Source organism: Amphiura filiformis, chromosome 3 (assembly GCF_039555335.1).
Source record: "Amphiura filiformis chromosome 3, Afil_fr2py, whole genome shotgun sequence".
Classification (NCBI taxonomy): domain Eukaryota; kingdom Metazoa; phylum Echinodermata; class Ophiuroidea; order Amphilepidida; family Amphiuridae; genus Amphiura; species Amphiura filiformis.
In genome coordinates, this window is record NC_092630.1 from 43461671 (window position 1) to 43479255 (window position 17585).

A 17585-nucleotide genomic window follows, 5' to 3' on the forward strand; every position below is an offset into this window, starting at 1 on the left:
GAGGCAACTTAAGAAGGATATTCATCTTAAGTTGTTTTATAATATAGAAGATAAGATTAATCTTAAAGTTAAGAGGCGTTCAAGACTTAAGATGAATTAATTCATCTTAAGTCTGACTTAAGATGATCTTAAAGTTTTATGAAATAGGACCCAGAGGTAATAAAAATACTACCTATATTATATGACCAGATATGTCCAGATATGTGACCCGTATAAAAAACGAACTCAAAATTTTACTTTCCAAGCTTATAATATATCTGTAGAGACGGTTGTGTTTTTATACCTTGGAGACTTTCAAAGATATAACAGGATTTGACAGGCGTTCATTATGGGTTTTTGAAAAATAAAGGACCGATCACACGGAATTGAATATGAAAATTATGCCAAAAGGCAAGTTTTCTTAATTAATGAACCCTCCTTTTCTGTGCTTGATAAGTACTACAACAATCACAACTTGTTGATTTTGAAAGAACGGATTACGCCATTATAATACCATAATGAACATAAATGCAGCTGAATAAGATTTATATCCGAAAGAAATTGTTATGAAACACTAACAACAACAACGATTACTATACTTGTGACATTAATACTTATGAATAATTTCTAAATTGTGACTATATCCAATCATCACCTGGATAAATAAGTACGTACAATATGGGGATATTATTGGAAACAGTCTGAGAAAGAGCTATTACTCCCTGTACTCGCCAACGATTTGGCCAACTCCAAATCCTAACAATTTTGATTTGATTTGTTCCCATTCAATACACACAGTTATCATGGTTATCCTAACGAAACGAAAAATTACCTAGAGAGGTGAGATGCGAGTTCTCCATCCAACTCACACCCTTCCAATACAATCTTCTCATGAATATTCATCTTACTAAAATTGGCACATGACGTGTAAATGTTTTCATTCACGATAAACATTATTTTACTTTAATGAATCACAGTTCAGATCAAAATCTGGTAAATAAAGAATCACACATCACTCCTTGACACTCCCCTTACCAACCCTCTCCAAAAGTGCGGCTAAGCCTCTGCATCAGCTATTAAATTGTATCACTTTCACGCAGAACGATGTTTTCTCTGCCAACCTTCGCCGGTACCAATGAATGTAATATTTGATGAAAAGGCGATGGATGTGAAATAGTAAGCACCTTGTCCAAATGCTTAACAGGGTGCTACCGTTGGGGCTCGAACCCGTGGCCACAAGCTAGTTAACTGTGAGTTGAAGCCCTACTACACCACTCTGCCTCTCTTAGTCGTTAGCAAATAAACTGCTCAAATAAAGAAAGTCCGCAGTCATGTAACCCGTTCTACATCAAAACCTGATTTTGTTATGACAATTTGATTGATAAAGTCGTGTGCAGAATCTTGTTAGCTCCAATTTGATACCAAATTTGGTACCCAAAACTCTAGATTCACAGAGATTGATACCTGTATATGAAATTTGGTGCATTTTCAAAAGTTGCAAATTAAAAACGGAGCACGCGGATCTGTAGGTGAATGGCAGAGTACGACCATTAACATAGCCCGAAACAACCGCTTGGTCATATCGATCGCATCGTGCCCTAGTATTCATCAGTAAAGCACTGTAACAATCCATGCGTTTTAAATTAACAATTGAATAAAGCGCGCACTTCGGATAGTCGACATGGGTTCATCGTGGGCAAACAAGCTTGACCACATTGCCACGCTAAGCAATTTCGACCGCGTGTATCGTTTTGATTTGCAACTTTTGAAAATGCACCAAATGCCATAAACTGGTATCAATCCTTGTTACTGTTGAGTGTTTGGTAGTAAATTTGGTATCAAATTAGAGCTAATAAGATCCTGCACACGACCGTATCAATCAAATTGCCATAACAAAGTCAGGTTTTGAAGTAGGACGAGTTACATGACTGCGGACTTTCTTTATTTGAACAGTTTAGTATCGTATTTATCTTTCGCAGTTGAAAGGGTTGACTAAAAATGTACGTTTATACCGATTTTTTTACCAATCATTTATCATGTTTATTATCTTTTAAAACGTGATTAAATAACACTTTTTAACGCAGATTATTTTCGAGGTTCCTTTGGGCTGAGCTCCAAACCAGTTTATACACTAAAATCCCTCTTCAACTTGTGAGTACAACATATTATCAGATTAATCCCGATCATATCACGCGTGGTACGTATCTTGTCGTGATCAAAATGTACACAGGTTAAATAGAGCTTCTTGATGTAACGGCACGGACCTCTTGAGGTGTTGGGTTCGAACCCATCATATCGCTCACAATATGTGCAAAATGTATCTCGATTGTGCTTTTTCCATTTTACTAGCTTAAGATGTAAGAAGATAACGAGTCCTATGTGCGGGAAAATTGTGAAAATTCCACAACCATATACGGAGCCATGTGACCAAAAAGTCAAGGATAATCTGCTTGTAGGCGTAACCTTATTGTATCTTATATTTCATTCATTTATACACGCGAGGATATGGTTGGCACAGGAGTATCAGCCGAATACCTGTGATTCATAAAGTCTCTGTAACACGGGCAACAGAAGCGCGCCTCTGGACAGAACATCGCCATCATCTTGCTCAATTTCTCACGGAAATCCTGGTAGTTTAACGTGTAAATGAAAGGGTTAACACACATATTAAATAGTGCAGACACCGCTGTGTAGTACGCAAAGACTCCGTTATAGTCATAGTATCCACCCATGTTACCGTAAAAGTACAGTATTTCATTAGGTCCCCAACAAAACAGGTATGTCAGAGATACCATGAACATTGTCTTGATGACATTCCGAGAAGCGCGATTGGTGAGAGATTGGTTGCTTTCTTTTGAACTGCCTGAAGTTACTGGTCCACTGCTTCGAAGTTTGAATACGATTCGGGTATACACAAAGCACATTATTAGTAAAGGTAAAACGTAGTGGTTGATTGGAGCGATAACACCAATTATAAAGCCAATTTGATCAGTCCACCATTGATGAGAGCAGCCATCTTGTCGAACCTTGTGCGCCATAGCCCATGGCAGCTCATGCAACATGCCTACAATCCACGGCAGCAGAGCTACTAATTTTGCTTTAGATGGTGTAAACTTATGGCGATAAGCTATCGGATGAAAGACAGCAATGTATCGTTCAATGGTAAGGTAGATAAGGTTCACTGTAGAGGCTACAGCAAGTGCCCAAAGTGGATATTCTGATATCCAAACTTTACAGACGAATTCAGCACTTAGTTTATCATCCGGTAATGGGACATTGGAAAATACTCCATATCGGAGTACAAACACAATGCTACTAAGTAAGTCAATTAGTGATTGGTTGCAAACGAGGATGTTTGTTACACCACGTAAGGGATATCGTATACAAACCAGGATTACGATGCCATTACCGATGACTCCAAGAAATCCGATGACGAAACTGGCTATGATCAGGACTAAGCGACCAATATCGACTGCCGAAGATGAAGTGGTGTCTTCCAGATCAACAGTGGTTGGTTGAAGAATAGACACGTCTTCAGTGTAAGCATATGCCTTTGTGGTAATAAAGAAAGGATATAATGTAGTGGAGAGTGCCATTGTAGTCGCTTAAACCTGACTATCTCAGTACGGTGCAGTATCTAATCACTAGAATCAAATGTTATACTCTTTCCGTTGATGACACCTCCTTATATGAATTCAACAGAATGAAGACGTCAAATTATTCAAAGCTATCTAACAAATATCACCACATGTATATAGCCTGTTTATCATTTTTGCCCATTAGCTACGGGTTTGCAAAGCAATAAGAACAAAAGTCGTCAGCTCAGCAAGTTAATTAATAGTTAAATATTGGAGATCTTAAGAACAAACGAAATGTTTTAAGTACGTAACAAAAATACACTTTATATTAAATTAACTAAGGATAGTTAATAAACAACTCTTGTGGAAATCTTGCTTTAAAGATATTCCTGAATTAAAAGTCGATGAACTGAGAGACCAAAGGTCTTCATTTTGCAGAAAGTAATTAAATGGCAAGTGGAATAGCGGGAGCCATATTTTCCCAGTTTTAGCCAAACTGATGTACTCTTCTTAATAATAATAATACATTGAACTTATAGGACGAACATGAGTCAAGGAAGCAAATAATCGCCTTTTTATTATTTACATCTTACGGTTCTTTAGTTAATGTCAATGATCTATAAGACGAGAGTGTTGGGCGTTTTACCCTCACGAGCACATGGAGCGGAAATGACACCCCTTATATCAAGACTTGAAAATAATATTTTGTACCATTCCTCTTGGGTGTAAGCGTTATTTGTCTCTATTTGAGTACAAATACTGCCAGATCATGATTCTTTCCATCCACCGTAAAAGCTTATATGAAAGGCATAAAGTAATACATATTTAACAGCTTAATGATCGGCAATTTTTAACAATATCTTCTATTCAGTCTATTTAAAACCTTTAGACGTTGTGTACGATAATTGTTAATATGATTAGTTTGTGACAAAGCAAAATGATTGATTAGTAAAAAAGAATTTTCATACATCTCTTCGCTTTCATTATAAGCCGAAATATAAATTACTGTATGAAATGTGCAGATTCATTTAATTAAATCTTTTTTGATTATGCTTTTCTGATTTGTTTAATGACGCATTAATTGGACCAATGATTTATCGAAAAGAAGCGGATCTCACCTCGGTAATGCATACAAGTTGAGTCTGACTGTCGATTCATACTCGACGTCGCATAGTCGCTGCAACGTCAAGTATTCGTTATTCAATCTGTTTCAAGTCATTACCTTCTTGTAACGAATGTTTGTTCACGAAAAAAAGTATATTCGACATCCGTCAACATTCGTTAGTAGATACAAATTACTTGAAACCGATAAAATAACGAACACTTGTTAAAAGACAAAGTATTCGACATCGATTTCAAAATTCTCAACTAGTCCTAGTCGAGTTTTTAATTCGTCCCAAATTAACTGAATAATCACCTTCCACATACTTTTTCCTGAACTACATTTAACCAAAAAAAGGAAATTTCAATATTCCCCATAAGTTTGGTTGGGGTAGGGACGTGCCTCCGAGTGTTTTCAATTGAGGCCCGTATATCTATTTTAATTTTCGCCAAAATGATCCCATTTTAATACCCAAAGCCCAGATTTAAGACCAAATTTAACACAAAGTTGCCACTTCTTTTCTCAAAACGTTTGTGTTTTGGAAATTTTGGCTAAAGATTCATGACAATGGGTCAATTTCCCCCAAATATGTGAGATTCTTTTAATGACCTGTCTATACTAATTTTCATACAAACAATGGGATATCACATCTGAAGGATGAACATTTGTCATTGTTTTAGCAAGGCGATTTGAGTACTGATCTTATAAATAAAGACCGTGTACAATAAAAACAAAAGCCGTAAAAGTGTTGTTTTTGTCCACTGTTAACTCTGGTTGCCAAGGGAGACCTTCCTTTTTTCCCTTTTTTATCAGCGATGGTAACATTGCTATGAGACGAATTTAGTGTAATACGCATGACCAATCCAAGAGTATTTTCTCATCCGAAAAATTAAGCAATATAACTTGATATGCCTTGTCGTGTCTTGCTATACCTGACCATTCCTTGCTATACCTGACCATTTCTTGTCCAAATTGGACTACGCCAATGCACTGCTCGCTGGATGCAAGGCTGGTGACATCACACGCCTTCAACGTCTGCAAAACAAAGCAGCTCGCATAATTTTCCAACTCCCTCGTCGCCACTCAGCTTCAATCTTATTAGACACACTTCACTGGTTGCCCGTTAACAAACGCATCATTTTCAAAGTTCTCCTGTATGTTTTCAAGACTGTTCACAACCTGGCTCCTGACTATCTCACAAATAGCATCACAATTCACAAACCATTAAGACAAGGTCTCCGCTCAGCTCTGGATGTTAACCGTCTCGCGACTCCGAAATACAACAGGAGGTTCAGCGATGGCGCTTTCAGTGTTTGTGGTCCCAAATGGTGGAATGACCTTCCTATAACCATCCGCTCATCGCCCACTGTTAGTGCCTTTAAAGCCAGTTTAAAAACCTATCTGTATTAAGTTGTTTTCATTTCATATGTTTCCCTTTTCTGCATTGCTGTGGTCAGTATAGCTTCTGTTTATTAATTTTTGTTGCATGTAAAGCGCATTGCTCAATTTTGGAAATGCGCTATATTAAGCGTCGTTTGTATGTATGTATACCTGACCATTCCTTGCTATGCTTAGCCATTCCTTGCTATACCTGACCATTTCTTGCTATGCCTGACCATTCCATGCTATGCCTGACCATTCCATGCCGAACATTTATTGCCACCTGAACATTTCTCATCATACTTTGCTATGCCTCGTCACGCCTTCCTATTCCTGACCATTCCTTGCTATGCCTGGCCATTCCTTCCTATGCCCGACCATTCCTTGCTATGCCCGACCATTCCATGCTATGCCTGACCATTCCTTGCTATGCCCGACCATTCCATGCTATGCCTGACCATTCCTTGCTATGCCCGACCATTCCATGCTATGCCTGACCATTCCTTGCTATGACTGACCATTCCTTGCTATGCCCGACCATTTCTTGCTATGCCTGACCATTCCATGCTATGCCTGACCATTCCATGCTATGCCTGACCATTCCTTGCTATGACTGAACATTTCTTGGTATGGCCGAACATTTATTGCCACCTGAACATTTCTCATCATACTTTGCTATGCCTCGTCACGCCTTCCTATTCCTGACCATTGTTCGCTATGCATGACCCACGGTTGTTTGATGCATGTAGAACTTGAGTCATTATTAACTGAATGTAAAAATTGATAGCACTATTTATCTCAAACCTTATTTGCATGTTTTAAACATCAGAAAATTGAATAACAAAGAGCAGGGAAATTTCCTAAAAACTTTTGATCATGAATGAAGCAAGTAGTCTCATATTATTTGGCTATAGCGCCCTCAATTTTCACACAAGTATGCCGTTTATAGAATACAAATTACCACAAAAAAGCAGAAAACGTTGAACAATTGATACAGAAAGGAAAATAAATGTTAAAAATATGTAAAATCTGTGCATAATAGTATGGAAGGTATAGAATTGAAAATGTTGTGTAAATAACATAAACAGATGGTGAATACATTTATGCACATAATTAGGTTAAGAATCCTCTATTTCTCTTGTCCTGTGCTTAAGATAAAATCTTACAATATTTGAATTCCAGAGGTTTAATGTTCATAAGACTGAGGTATTGTGAGAATGGCAAGACTATCATGGTTTGAAATCTTGATGCACTGTACTATTTACGTCAAAGAATTCGATTAACAATGCAGTCTTACACTACTAAGATGTCAACATTGTAATCATTAAAATGAAAAACAGGTTGCAGTTATATGAAACAACCCGCAAAAATAAAGACACGACTTAAAAATAACATCAAAAAGGTCAAATATGCATGGATCAAATGGTCAAATCTATATCACATTTTAAATGTATAACGTGTATAAATTGTTTGACACTTGCTTTTTATCGATTCAATCACATGTCGGTTTATAACAATCCTGAAAGAATAGAGTCGAGCAACATATTAAAGCATCCTTGAATTTTGAAAGAAAATATTAGAATGAAGAACTAACAACATTCAGAAAGTGTTCCAGTTCATTACAATGTCTTTCGTGTAACGATAGGAGTTATTTCAATTGAACAAAAATAACTTTACAATACTAAAGTTGAATTTGTTATTTCTTCCATGGTCTGGGCTGTGCGTATCGCGTACACAAGCGTAAACCTCCAAGCAATAAATAATCACGCTGATTGGCTGATCAACGGTCTTACAACAAGACTGTTGACCCATTGGTTGTCGGGGGGGGGCGGAGACCTTGACACTTCTACATGACCAGCGCGTACCTGGACCACGGAAGAAACAATGTGGGGGAAATATCGTTGTTGTCATCACAATATGTTAAAAATGTATTTCGACTGCGCTTTTGCCTTTTTACTATATATAGTACTGTGTAAGATAGCTGAAAGTTAAAACAGGCAATGAGTCCTTTGTGCGGGAAAATGGTGAAAGTTCCACAACAATATACGGGAGACATCTGGCCAAACAGTCAAGAATAATCGAAAGATTTCTGCTTCTAGGCATAACTTTATCGTGTCCGTTACTTTCCATTTCCATTCGTCTATACACGCGAGGATATATTAGGCACAGGAGTATCAGCCGAATACCTGTGATTCATAAAATCTCTGTAACATGTGCAACACAAGCGCGCCTCTGGACAGAACATCGCCATCATCTTGCCCAATTTCTGGCGGAAATCCTGGTAGTTTAACGTGTAAATGAAAGGATTAACACACATATTAAATAGTGCAGACACTATTGTGTAGTACGTAAAGACTCCGTTATAGTCAATGTATCCACCCATGTTACCGTTAAAGTACAGTATTTCATTAGGTCCCCAACAAATCAGGTATGTCAGAGATACAATGAACATGGTCTTGATGACATTCCGAGAAGCGCGACTGCTAAGAGATTGCTTGCCTTCTTTTGAACTGCCTGAAATAACTGGTCCACTGCTTCGAAGTTTAAATATGATTCGAGTATACACAAAGCACATTATTAGTAAGGGTAAAACGTAATGGTTAATTGGGACAATAACGCCAATTATAAAGCCAATTTGATCAGTCCACCATTGATGAGAGCAGCTATCTTGTCGAACCTTGTGCGCCATAGCCCATGGCAGCTCATGCAACATGCCTACAATCCACGGCAGAAGAGCTACTAATTTTGCTTTAAATGATGTAAACCTTTGGCGATAAGCTATCGGATGAAAGACAGCAATGTATCTTTCAATGGTAATATAGACCAGGTTTCCTGTAGAGGCTACAGCAAGTGCCCAGAGTGGATATTCCGATATCCAAACTTTACAGACGAACTCAGCACTTAGTCTATTATCCGGTAATGGGAAATTGGAAAATACTCCAAATCGGAATACAAACACAATGCTACTAAGTAAGTCAATTAGTGATTGGTTGCAAACAAGAATGTTTGTTACACCACGTAAAGGATAGCGTATACAAACCAGGATTACGATGCCATTGCCGATGACTCCAAGAAATCCGATGACGAAACTGGCTATGATCAGGACTAAGCGACCAATATCGACTGCTGAAGATGAATTGGTGTCTTCCAGATCACCAGTGGTAGGTTGAAAAATAGACATGTCTACAGCGTACGGATCTGCTTTTGTGGTCTCTCAAACCTCAGTACGATGCAGTTTCTAAATCACTATGTTCAGCTCTCTACGTTAATGACACGTCATTATAAGAATTCAGCAGAATGAAGACGTCAAATTTGTCAAAGCTATTTTACAAATAGCCTGTTTACCAGTTTTGCCCATTTAATAGCTTCGGATTTGCAAAGCAATAGGACAAAAATCAGTTCAGCAAGTTACAGTTAAATATTGGAGATCTTAAGAAACGTACGAAATTTGAAGTATGTAATAACACTTTATATTACCCGCTAGTCACTCGCTGGCTATTGTTATACAAGGCTCATGCAGTCTCTTAATATAAAGAATGGTCGTTGTTGAATTGAGCAAAATATTGTGAGCTACACCTTTTCAATTTAAAATTAATTTACTAGGCCAAATGAAAAGCAATAATTTCAGTAAATATCAGAAAACCGATAACGATTGATACTTTGAATACCCTTTATAGAACCCATACCATTCCTCTTCCGTGTAAGCTATTTTTGTCTCAACATTTGAACGAAAACACCGCTAGGTCATGCTCAGTGGCATAGCGAGGGGGTGGGGCAGGTGGGGGCACATGCCCTGGGAGCCCCCTATTAGCATCGATTCTGTGCCCCTCCAAGCGATGAAAGTCAAAATTTCGCGCATTTCAGCACAAATCATTTGAAAGATCAATTTAAGACCGATATTCAACTTCATTATAACCAAAATTAATTAGTGGTAGACCCCATCAGCGTTTGAAATAAGGCGCATCCTTGCGTCAAATACCCGTGAAAGTAGGCGCGGACCCGCAAATTTCCTACGGTACGGGTCGACATGACCCGTAAAAATTGAACCAAGCAAATAGCAGAAAATCCTAGTTTTGTTGTTCCACTGGAAAATCTGGTTAACATAATACGTCCAGCTCCCTGTGTACACTTTCATTTTAGTTTCCCATCTTGAAGTTTTCAACCCGGGTTTTCAATTTTCTACAACTAATTTACATACCGTGATCGCCGTAGCTAATTCTCTCTCAAGCAGGAGGTATTGCTAGTTATTGTTTCTATAGTCTACACCAACATTTAATACTTCATAATAGTCGGACCCTTGAAAACTAGAATTTTCAAAGGCAAGGGTCCGGAGTCGGACCCTTGAAAATGGTAAGGACCCTTGAAATTTCAAAGGCAGGACCCTTAATCGGGGGCGTCATTATGTATCCTTAGCCCTAGGCGCCACAAGCCCTAACTACGCTACTGGTAATGAACCCTCCATTAGCCTTAAAACTTATACGAAAGGTAATCAACACTTAACACTTAAATGATTTTGTCCAAACATTATCTTAAATATCCTTTATGCGGTCATTGTTAATATTAATAGTTTATGATAAAGCTAAATGATTCAGAAATAAAACAATAAGAAAAAACAAAATTATTTGAATGACCACTGCCCTTTGAAATCATCGTCAAATGAAATTTTCATACATCTCTTCCCTTTCATAATAATAAGCCGAAATATAAATTACTAAATGAAATGTGCATATTCATTTAATTTATCGATTCATACTTCGAGATCGATGCAACGTCAAGTATTCGTTATTCAATCTGTTTCAAGTCATTTGCTTCTTCTAACGAATATTTGTTGACGAAAAAAGTATATTTAATATCGCATATTATTTGATTGCGGTAGTATTCGATGCACACCGACATCGTCCGGTTAATAATTAGCCTACATTATACAGCAGAGACACTGAAATGAATACCCGGGATCGCGATCGATACATGTGGATGTGCTATGCACGATTTGATATTCAGACGATAAATCTTTGGATACCGGGGTAGAAAATGATGAATATCTCCGTAATTGATTTAGTCTAAAGAAGCCAGATTTTGTTCCTTATACGTGTTCAACGGATATGATAGTCGTTAGCTTGCATCTTGAGAAAGAACCATTGCGTCTTTGCACATGGAGCTTGTGACTGTGCTTTACTAAATAATCAGCTTTCACATACTTTTTGAATATCGAAAATTTACCTCCCCATTCCTGAACTACGTCGATTTAACCAAAAAAAAGAAATTTTCAATTAATTCCCCATTAGTTTGGCTTGGGTAGGGACGTGCCTCTGAGAGTGAGAGCTCGTATATTTATATAATGAACCCATTTTATTTATTTTGATACTCTAAGCCAAGATTTTTTGATCAAATTTATTACAAATTTGCCAACTTTTTTCTCAAAACATTTGTTGTTTGGAACTGTTGGCTCGAGATTTACGACACTGAGCCAATTTCCCGACAAATGTGAGATTTTTTTAATGACCCATCTATATACTAATATTCATACAAACAACAGTGAAGAACGAACATTAAATGAGTATTGATCATATGAAATAAAGAAAGTGCACAATAAAAACAAAAGTCGAAACCGTGTTGTTTTTGGCCATGGTTGCCAAGGGAAAGCTTCACTTTCTTTCTTTCGTTATCAGCGATGGTAACAGTGCTATTTATGAGACGAATATAGTGTAATACCCATTGATTAATCCACGCGTATTTTGTCATGCGAAAAATTAACCAATATAATTTGCCATGCCCGACCATTCCTTGATGTAACTGAACATATCTTGATATGCGGCTATGCCTGACCATTCCTTTCTGTCTGACCATTCCTTGATGTACATTCGATTTTTTTTGTTATGCCTGACCATTTCTTGCTATGCCTGACCATTCCTTGCTATTACTGATTATTTCTTGCTATGCCTGACCATTTATTGTTGCCTGCACATTCCTCATCATACCTTCCTATACCTCGTCACGCCTTCATATCAGTGGCGTCCCCCCCGAACAGATAACACAATTCAATGTTATATCAAGGCGAATGTGGAAAATCTGTTGAAAACTATATACCTATCCAAACACATTTTTTGACCAAAATGTATGTTTTAAAAGTCAAAACCTCACGTGTTCCTTACAATATTTTTCAAATTTTATGTCATTAAATGAAAAAGCACACTTATATTGTCCATATACTAGAATCACTAGAATGAGCAATGGTCAATTCTCTTTAAATTGCAAATCTTGTGCAAAAAGTTACTATTTTCGCCTGTTTTGTCACACCGATGTAACTTAAATGAACTATGACTTTTAAAAAGAGCGCTTACAAATTGATATGACCATTCTTCGCTATGTGAATTTAATGTGAAAACTGATGGCGCTATATATTTCAAACTTTATTTGCATATTGGTGTAGACAGTTTTAAAACATCAAAAAATGAATAACAAAAAACAGGGAAATTTCCTAAAAACTTTTGTTCATGGAATGAATGAGCTATTTCATAGTCTCATATAATTTGGCTATAGCGCCCTCAATTTTCACACAAATATGCCGTTTATAAAATACAAATTATACAAACAAACAGAAGATTAATTATAACAAAATAAGAACATTCGGTACACTGTGCTTTGCAAGCGTAGCATCTTTTAATTTCAGATGATGGTATACGGTATATTAACTGTAGATCCAAGCAGTTACAATCTAATGAGTGAAAGTAGTTATAGGCGATTTTTTACTTATACCACAACTAATTTTACCAATAATAACCTGGCTTTAAAAAAGCACTGAGCTCAACTTTTTGGGTAAAACACTTGACAATTAATCAAAGGACACTGTAAAAACAGATGATCAGGGACAACAACTACCCACATACATTCCGCTCACAAATTTCCCCAAAACCTCGCCTTAATCATGTTAATGAGCTCACTGGAGTTGATCCATGTTGAATCAACAAAATTCTGAGTTACACAACTTTTTTTACTTTAAAATCATTTTTCTCGACCGAATGAAAAACAATAATTACCATGTCCTGATTGTTGTTTTGACGCTGTATATCTAGTTTTAAAATAATCATGAACTTGGGTCATTTCGCGCCATTTTTTTGTTGCTGTTGATAGAATTGAATATATGAATACAAAAGCCACCTAAGTCCATACTTTGGCCAAATTGAGTTAAGCATGGGAAATTGTTGCTATACATAGGCCTGTTATATGCATGAAAGAACAACTCAAATTCATCCTCTGCGTCTATTGGGCATGTGAAAAATAGCATGTATGAAAGAATCACCCAATTCCATGATTTGAGTCTTGTAACACATTGATTGAAATCCAGTATGTATAAAAGTCCACTTGTAACACATTCATTGCTGGAGAATGACTTTTGAACAAAAAACGGGTTTAATAAAGGAAAGTGTGTGGTTTATATTACATGGCAGAATGCTTATCAACATTATACATACCTGTGTGCTTTATTTTGTATTATCTTACTAGTGGTAATCTCATTCTAACATTGTTGTCTTTGTATATGATTCAAAAAACCACCTAAGTCCAAAATTTAAAATGAACCCCACGAAGTCCCTGAAATGCTAATCGTCATACCTAATACAGGTTAATCCACTCATTTGCACGTAAAACTTACCATATTGACCAGGTAAATCTAACAGAAGGAATTAAAATGATACACAGGTTTTTCTTTCAAAATAACTTCGCATGGACTTAGGTGGCTTTTGTATTCATGTATTCAATTGATCTTCGCCCGTGAGCATATCCGGATGACAACTTATTAGTTTGTCTAGGTGTTACTTAGTACTCAAGGTTAGTGGTTTGCTCGTAATTTATCCATTCAATTAATTAAGAGCATGCCCTTAATAATGTATTCACTAGAATACTAGAAATCATCCCCCTGATTATTCTCACTGTTGATAAGTTTTTGGTATCATATAATAGATCATATTTTTCTCATTACCATCCTGAAATGTGGTGCTCCAAATCGGTGTATTTCCGAAGAAGACTCAGATACCAGTTCGCCCAGAAAACGTACTGGCTTGCTAATTGTGCACTGCTACTTATTCACAATTACGCTGAAAATGTTCTGGTTTTCTCAGATAGATGCATAAAGGGAACGATATTTGAAATTGTATACAAGTTAGGAGACAATCCATATCATAAACCAATAGGGTCCCCCCCCCCCTTAATGATCAGTGTGTTAATTCGTGTTGCTAGAGAAGCGGGCGGGAATATGTGATTTGGAACCGTGGACCGATAACACTATGATGCTTCAATGCCATTGGCTTTCTTTATAGCTCTGTAAGAGCACTGGTCTAGATACTAGAGGTACACATAACTTACGAGCATAATTTATCAGGTTTTTAACTAGTAAGTAATATGTACCCAGCAAACACAAAAACGTTTTAAAAACGTTTTTAATAAGTTATATTTTGGCTTTTGGTTTACATAAAAACGTTTTAATAACATTAAAATGTCGGGTTATATAAAGGTCATGAAAACGTTTTAAAACGTTTTGTATGAAAATACACTACAACAATATTTTTAAAATGTTTTAAAAAATGTTATTGTAAACTATTTTTTGCAAACATTTTTTGCCAAATATTTTGTCAACACTTAAATAACATTATGTTAAAATATTTGCACTCAGCAAACACAGAAATGTTCTTAAAATGTTTTTTTTTAACGTTTTAATAACATTTAAATGTCGGGTTATATAAAGGTCATGAAAACCTTTTTAAAACGTTATTGCAAATATTTTGGGCAGACATTTTTCGCAAAATATTTTTTCAACCCCAAAATAACATTTTATTTAGAATGTTTTGTATCAAGTTTTCAAAAATGTTTTTGGAATGTTATTAAAACGTTTTATACTCTTTATATAACCCGACATTTAAACGTTTTCTCTAAAACATTTTTTTGTTTGATGAGCAGTAGATTATCAAAAAATGATTTGTAATGTTATGAAAACGTTTTATACCCTTAATATACCCTTTATATAACCTGACATTTAAACGTTTTCTGACAACCTTTTATAACCTTTTGCGAATGATATCGAAAACGTTTTGTGTTTGCTGGGTAGTCAAGTAATTAAAAGGTTGTCGTATCGTTTTGAGCAAAATCATAATGCTCTGTACCACACTGTCGTTTTGCCGCTTGAATAGAACCAGATGCAGACTTCGCCTCTTGACGAAACTGCCTTCAATTTGCAAAGTTGAACCTTCTTATGAGATGAAAGAATGTAGCGTGTTTTTGTGCAGGAGCCACGGCAAGCATCAGGAATAATACGTGCCATCCTTCCAAATAATATTACCGAGTCTGGCTAGAAAATCAAGGGTCTCTTTACGTCCGTGGATAAACTGAGCATTTCGACTTTTTAAAGATAACCGGGAAGATAACTCTATCATGACGTTTGCTTGACATGTTTTTACACGTATAACCGTTATCCATACTCTATACACGCGAGGATATGTTCGACACGGAATTATCAGTCGAGTATCTACTATTCATAAAATCTTTATAACATGGGCAACACAAGCATGCCTCTGGACAGAACATCGCCATCATCTTGCCCAACTTCACGCGGAAATCCTGGTAGTTTAACGTGTAAATGAAAGGATTAACACACATATTACAAAGTGCAGACACAACTGTGTAATAATAAAGGATTCCATTCCAATCAACGTATCCACCCATGTTACTGTAGAAGTACAGTATTTCATTAGGTCCCCAACAAATCAGGTATGTCAGAGATACCATGAACATTGTCTTGATGACATTCCGAGAAGCGCGATTGGTGACAGATCGTTTGTTTCCTTTTGAACTACCTGAAGTAACTGGTCCACTGCTTTTAAGTTTGATTAATATTCGAGTATACACAAAACCCATTATTAGTAAAGGTAAAACGTAGTGGTTAATTGGGACGATAACCCCAATTATAAAGCCAATTTGATCAGTCCACCATTGATGAGAGCAGCCATCTTGTCGAATCTCATGGGCCATAGCCCATGGTAGCTCATGCAACATGCCTACAATCCACGGCAGAAGAGCAACTAATTTTGCTTTAAATGATGTAAACTTTTGGCGATAAGCTATTGGATAAAAGACAGCAATGTATCTTTCAATGGTAATATAGACCAGGTTTCCTGTAGAGGCTACAGCAAGTGCCCAGAGTGGATATTCCGATATCCAAACTTTACAGACGAACTCTGCACTTAGTCTATTATCCGGTAATGGGACATTGGAAAATACTCCATATCGTAGTACAAACACAATGCTACTGAGTAAGTCAATCAATGATTGGTTGCAAACGAGGATGTTTGTTACACCACGTAAGGGATAGCGTATACAAACCAGAACTACGATGCCATTACCGATGACTCCAAGAAATCCGATGACGAAACTGGCTATGATCAGGACTAAGCGACCAATGTCGACTGCTGAAGATGAGTTAATGTCTTCCATGTTAGCAGTGGTTGGTTCAAGAATAGACATGTTGTCAGTGAAATTTCTCAGCGTGATATTGCTTCGGCAACTTTACTGAGTATGTGTATAGAAATAGAAAATAGAAAGAATATGTCCGTGTGGTGTCAGAACGGATATAACGTTGTGGAGAGTGTCATTGTGATCGCTGTGGTCTATCTCATGAATACGGTCACTAGTACGGTGCCGTATCTAAATATATAAATTTCAACGTATCTAATGACCACCCTAACATGAATTCAACCGAAAGAAAAAAGACAAAGAGGTGCTTAGGCAAAGCTATTGAAAGAATATATCACAATGTTGTAGTCATTTTCCATTTGTGGTAATTTGCAAGGATCTTTGTGCTGATTGGATAGCGATTGCCAGAGCTGATTTTCATTAAACTTCATTAAACTTTCATTAAACTACCAATAATGGAATTGTTATTAGGCTTATCAATAATGAATTGAGATATATTAACTTTCTGAATATGGTTATAATTAAGACAATACAACTTGATTAATTATTGATTGACACAGCTAGGGTTCGCATTAATTAATAGTCCGTATCCTTCTCAAGTGATTTGAGTGATCAATTGGTAAATTTTTCTGAATATATATTGATGTATGGAATCGTCGTTGCTACTAGCGTCTATGTAGTTATCTTGCTTTCTAGATATATCAGGTAGGAGATTTGAAACGAGAAATTGATCACTGTTGTTGGCGGTGGTAGTGATGGTAAATCTGATTTTGGTCTGGCTGGCGTAACTGGGCACTGAAAAAACAAGAAAATAAGTAATACAACTGAGTATAGTTCTTTGACTGTTCCGATTTAATTACTCAATATTACATAGTGACACATAACAATCATTTATATACAGTATAGGTCGAGCCAGTGGCGTAGCCAGTGGACATTTGCGATATGTTTCAAGCAACATGCAAAAACAAATACACACTAAATACAAGTAACTAGGGAATCTTGTGAAACATGTAGTGATTTGAAACATTTGAAAGCATGCAATAAATGAATACTTTATTTTATTTTAAATTCAATGAGGAAAGTTC

At 36.6% G+C, this 17585-nt stretch overlaps 3 protein-coding genes across 3 annotated transcripts; all 3 read right to left on the reverse strand.

Moving 5' to 3' along the window:
* Positions 1-2468: 2468 nt before the first annotated feature.
* On the reverse strand, positions 2469-3575 carry LOC140147270 (allatostatin-A receptor-like). Its single transcript, XM_072169049.1, has one exon. It carries the CDS (start codon positions 3573-3575, stop codon positions 2469-2471), a length of 1107 nt encoding a protein of 368 aa, XP_072025150.1.
* Positions 3576-8179: 4604 nt separating this feature from the next.
* On the reverse strand, positions 8180-9220 carry LOC140147271 (allatostatin-A receptor-like). The gene has a single exon (XM_072169050.1). It carries the CDS (start codon positions 9218-9220, stop codon positions 8180-8182), a length of 1041 nt encoding a protein of 346 aa, XP_072025151.1.
* Positions 9221-15087: 5867 nt separating this feature from the next.
* Positions 15088-16558, reverse strand: LOC140148571 (allatostatin-A receptor-like). The gene has a single exon (XM_072170572.1). The coding sequence runs from the start codon at positions 16549-16551 to the stop codon at positions 15511-15513; it is 1041 nt and encodes a 346-aa protein (XP_072026673.1). The 5' UTR covers positions 16552-16558; the 3' UTR covers positions 15088-15510.
* Between the last annotated feature and the right edge of the window lie 1027 nt (positions 16559-17585).

Excerpts from the sequence above, each read along its gene's own strand:
- LOC140148571 (XM_072170572.1), bottom strand. The coding sequence starts at position 16,551 with ATGTCTATTCTTGAACCAACCACTGCTAACATGGAAGACATTAACTCA.
- LOC140147271 (XM_072169050.1), bottom strand. The coding sequence starts at position 9,220 with ATGTCTATTTTTCAACCTACCACTGGTGATCTGGAAGACACCAATTCA.
- LOC140147270 (XM_072169049.1), bottom strand. The coding sequence starts at position 3,575 with ATGGCACTCTCCACTACATTATATCCTTTCTTTATTACCACAAAGGCA.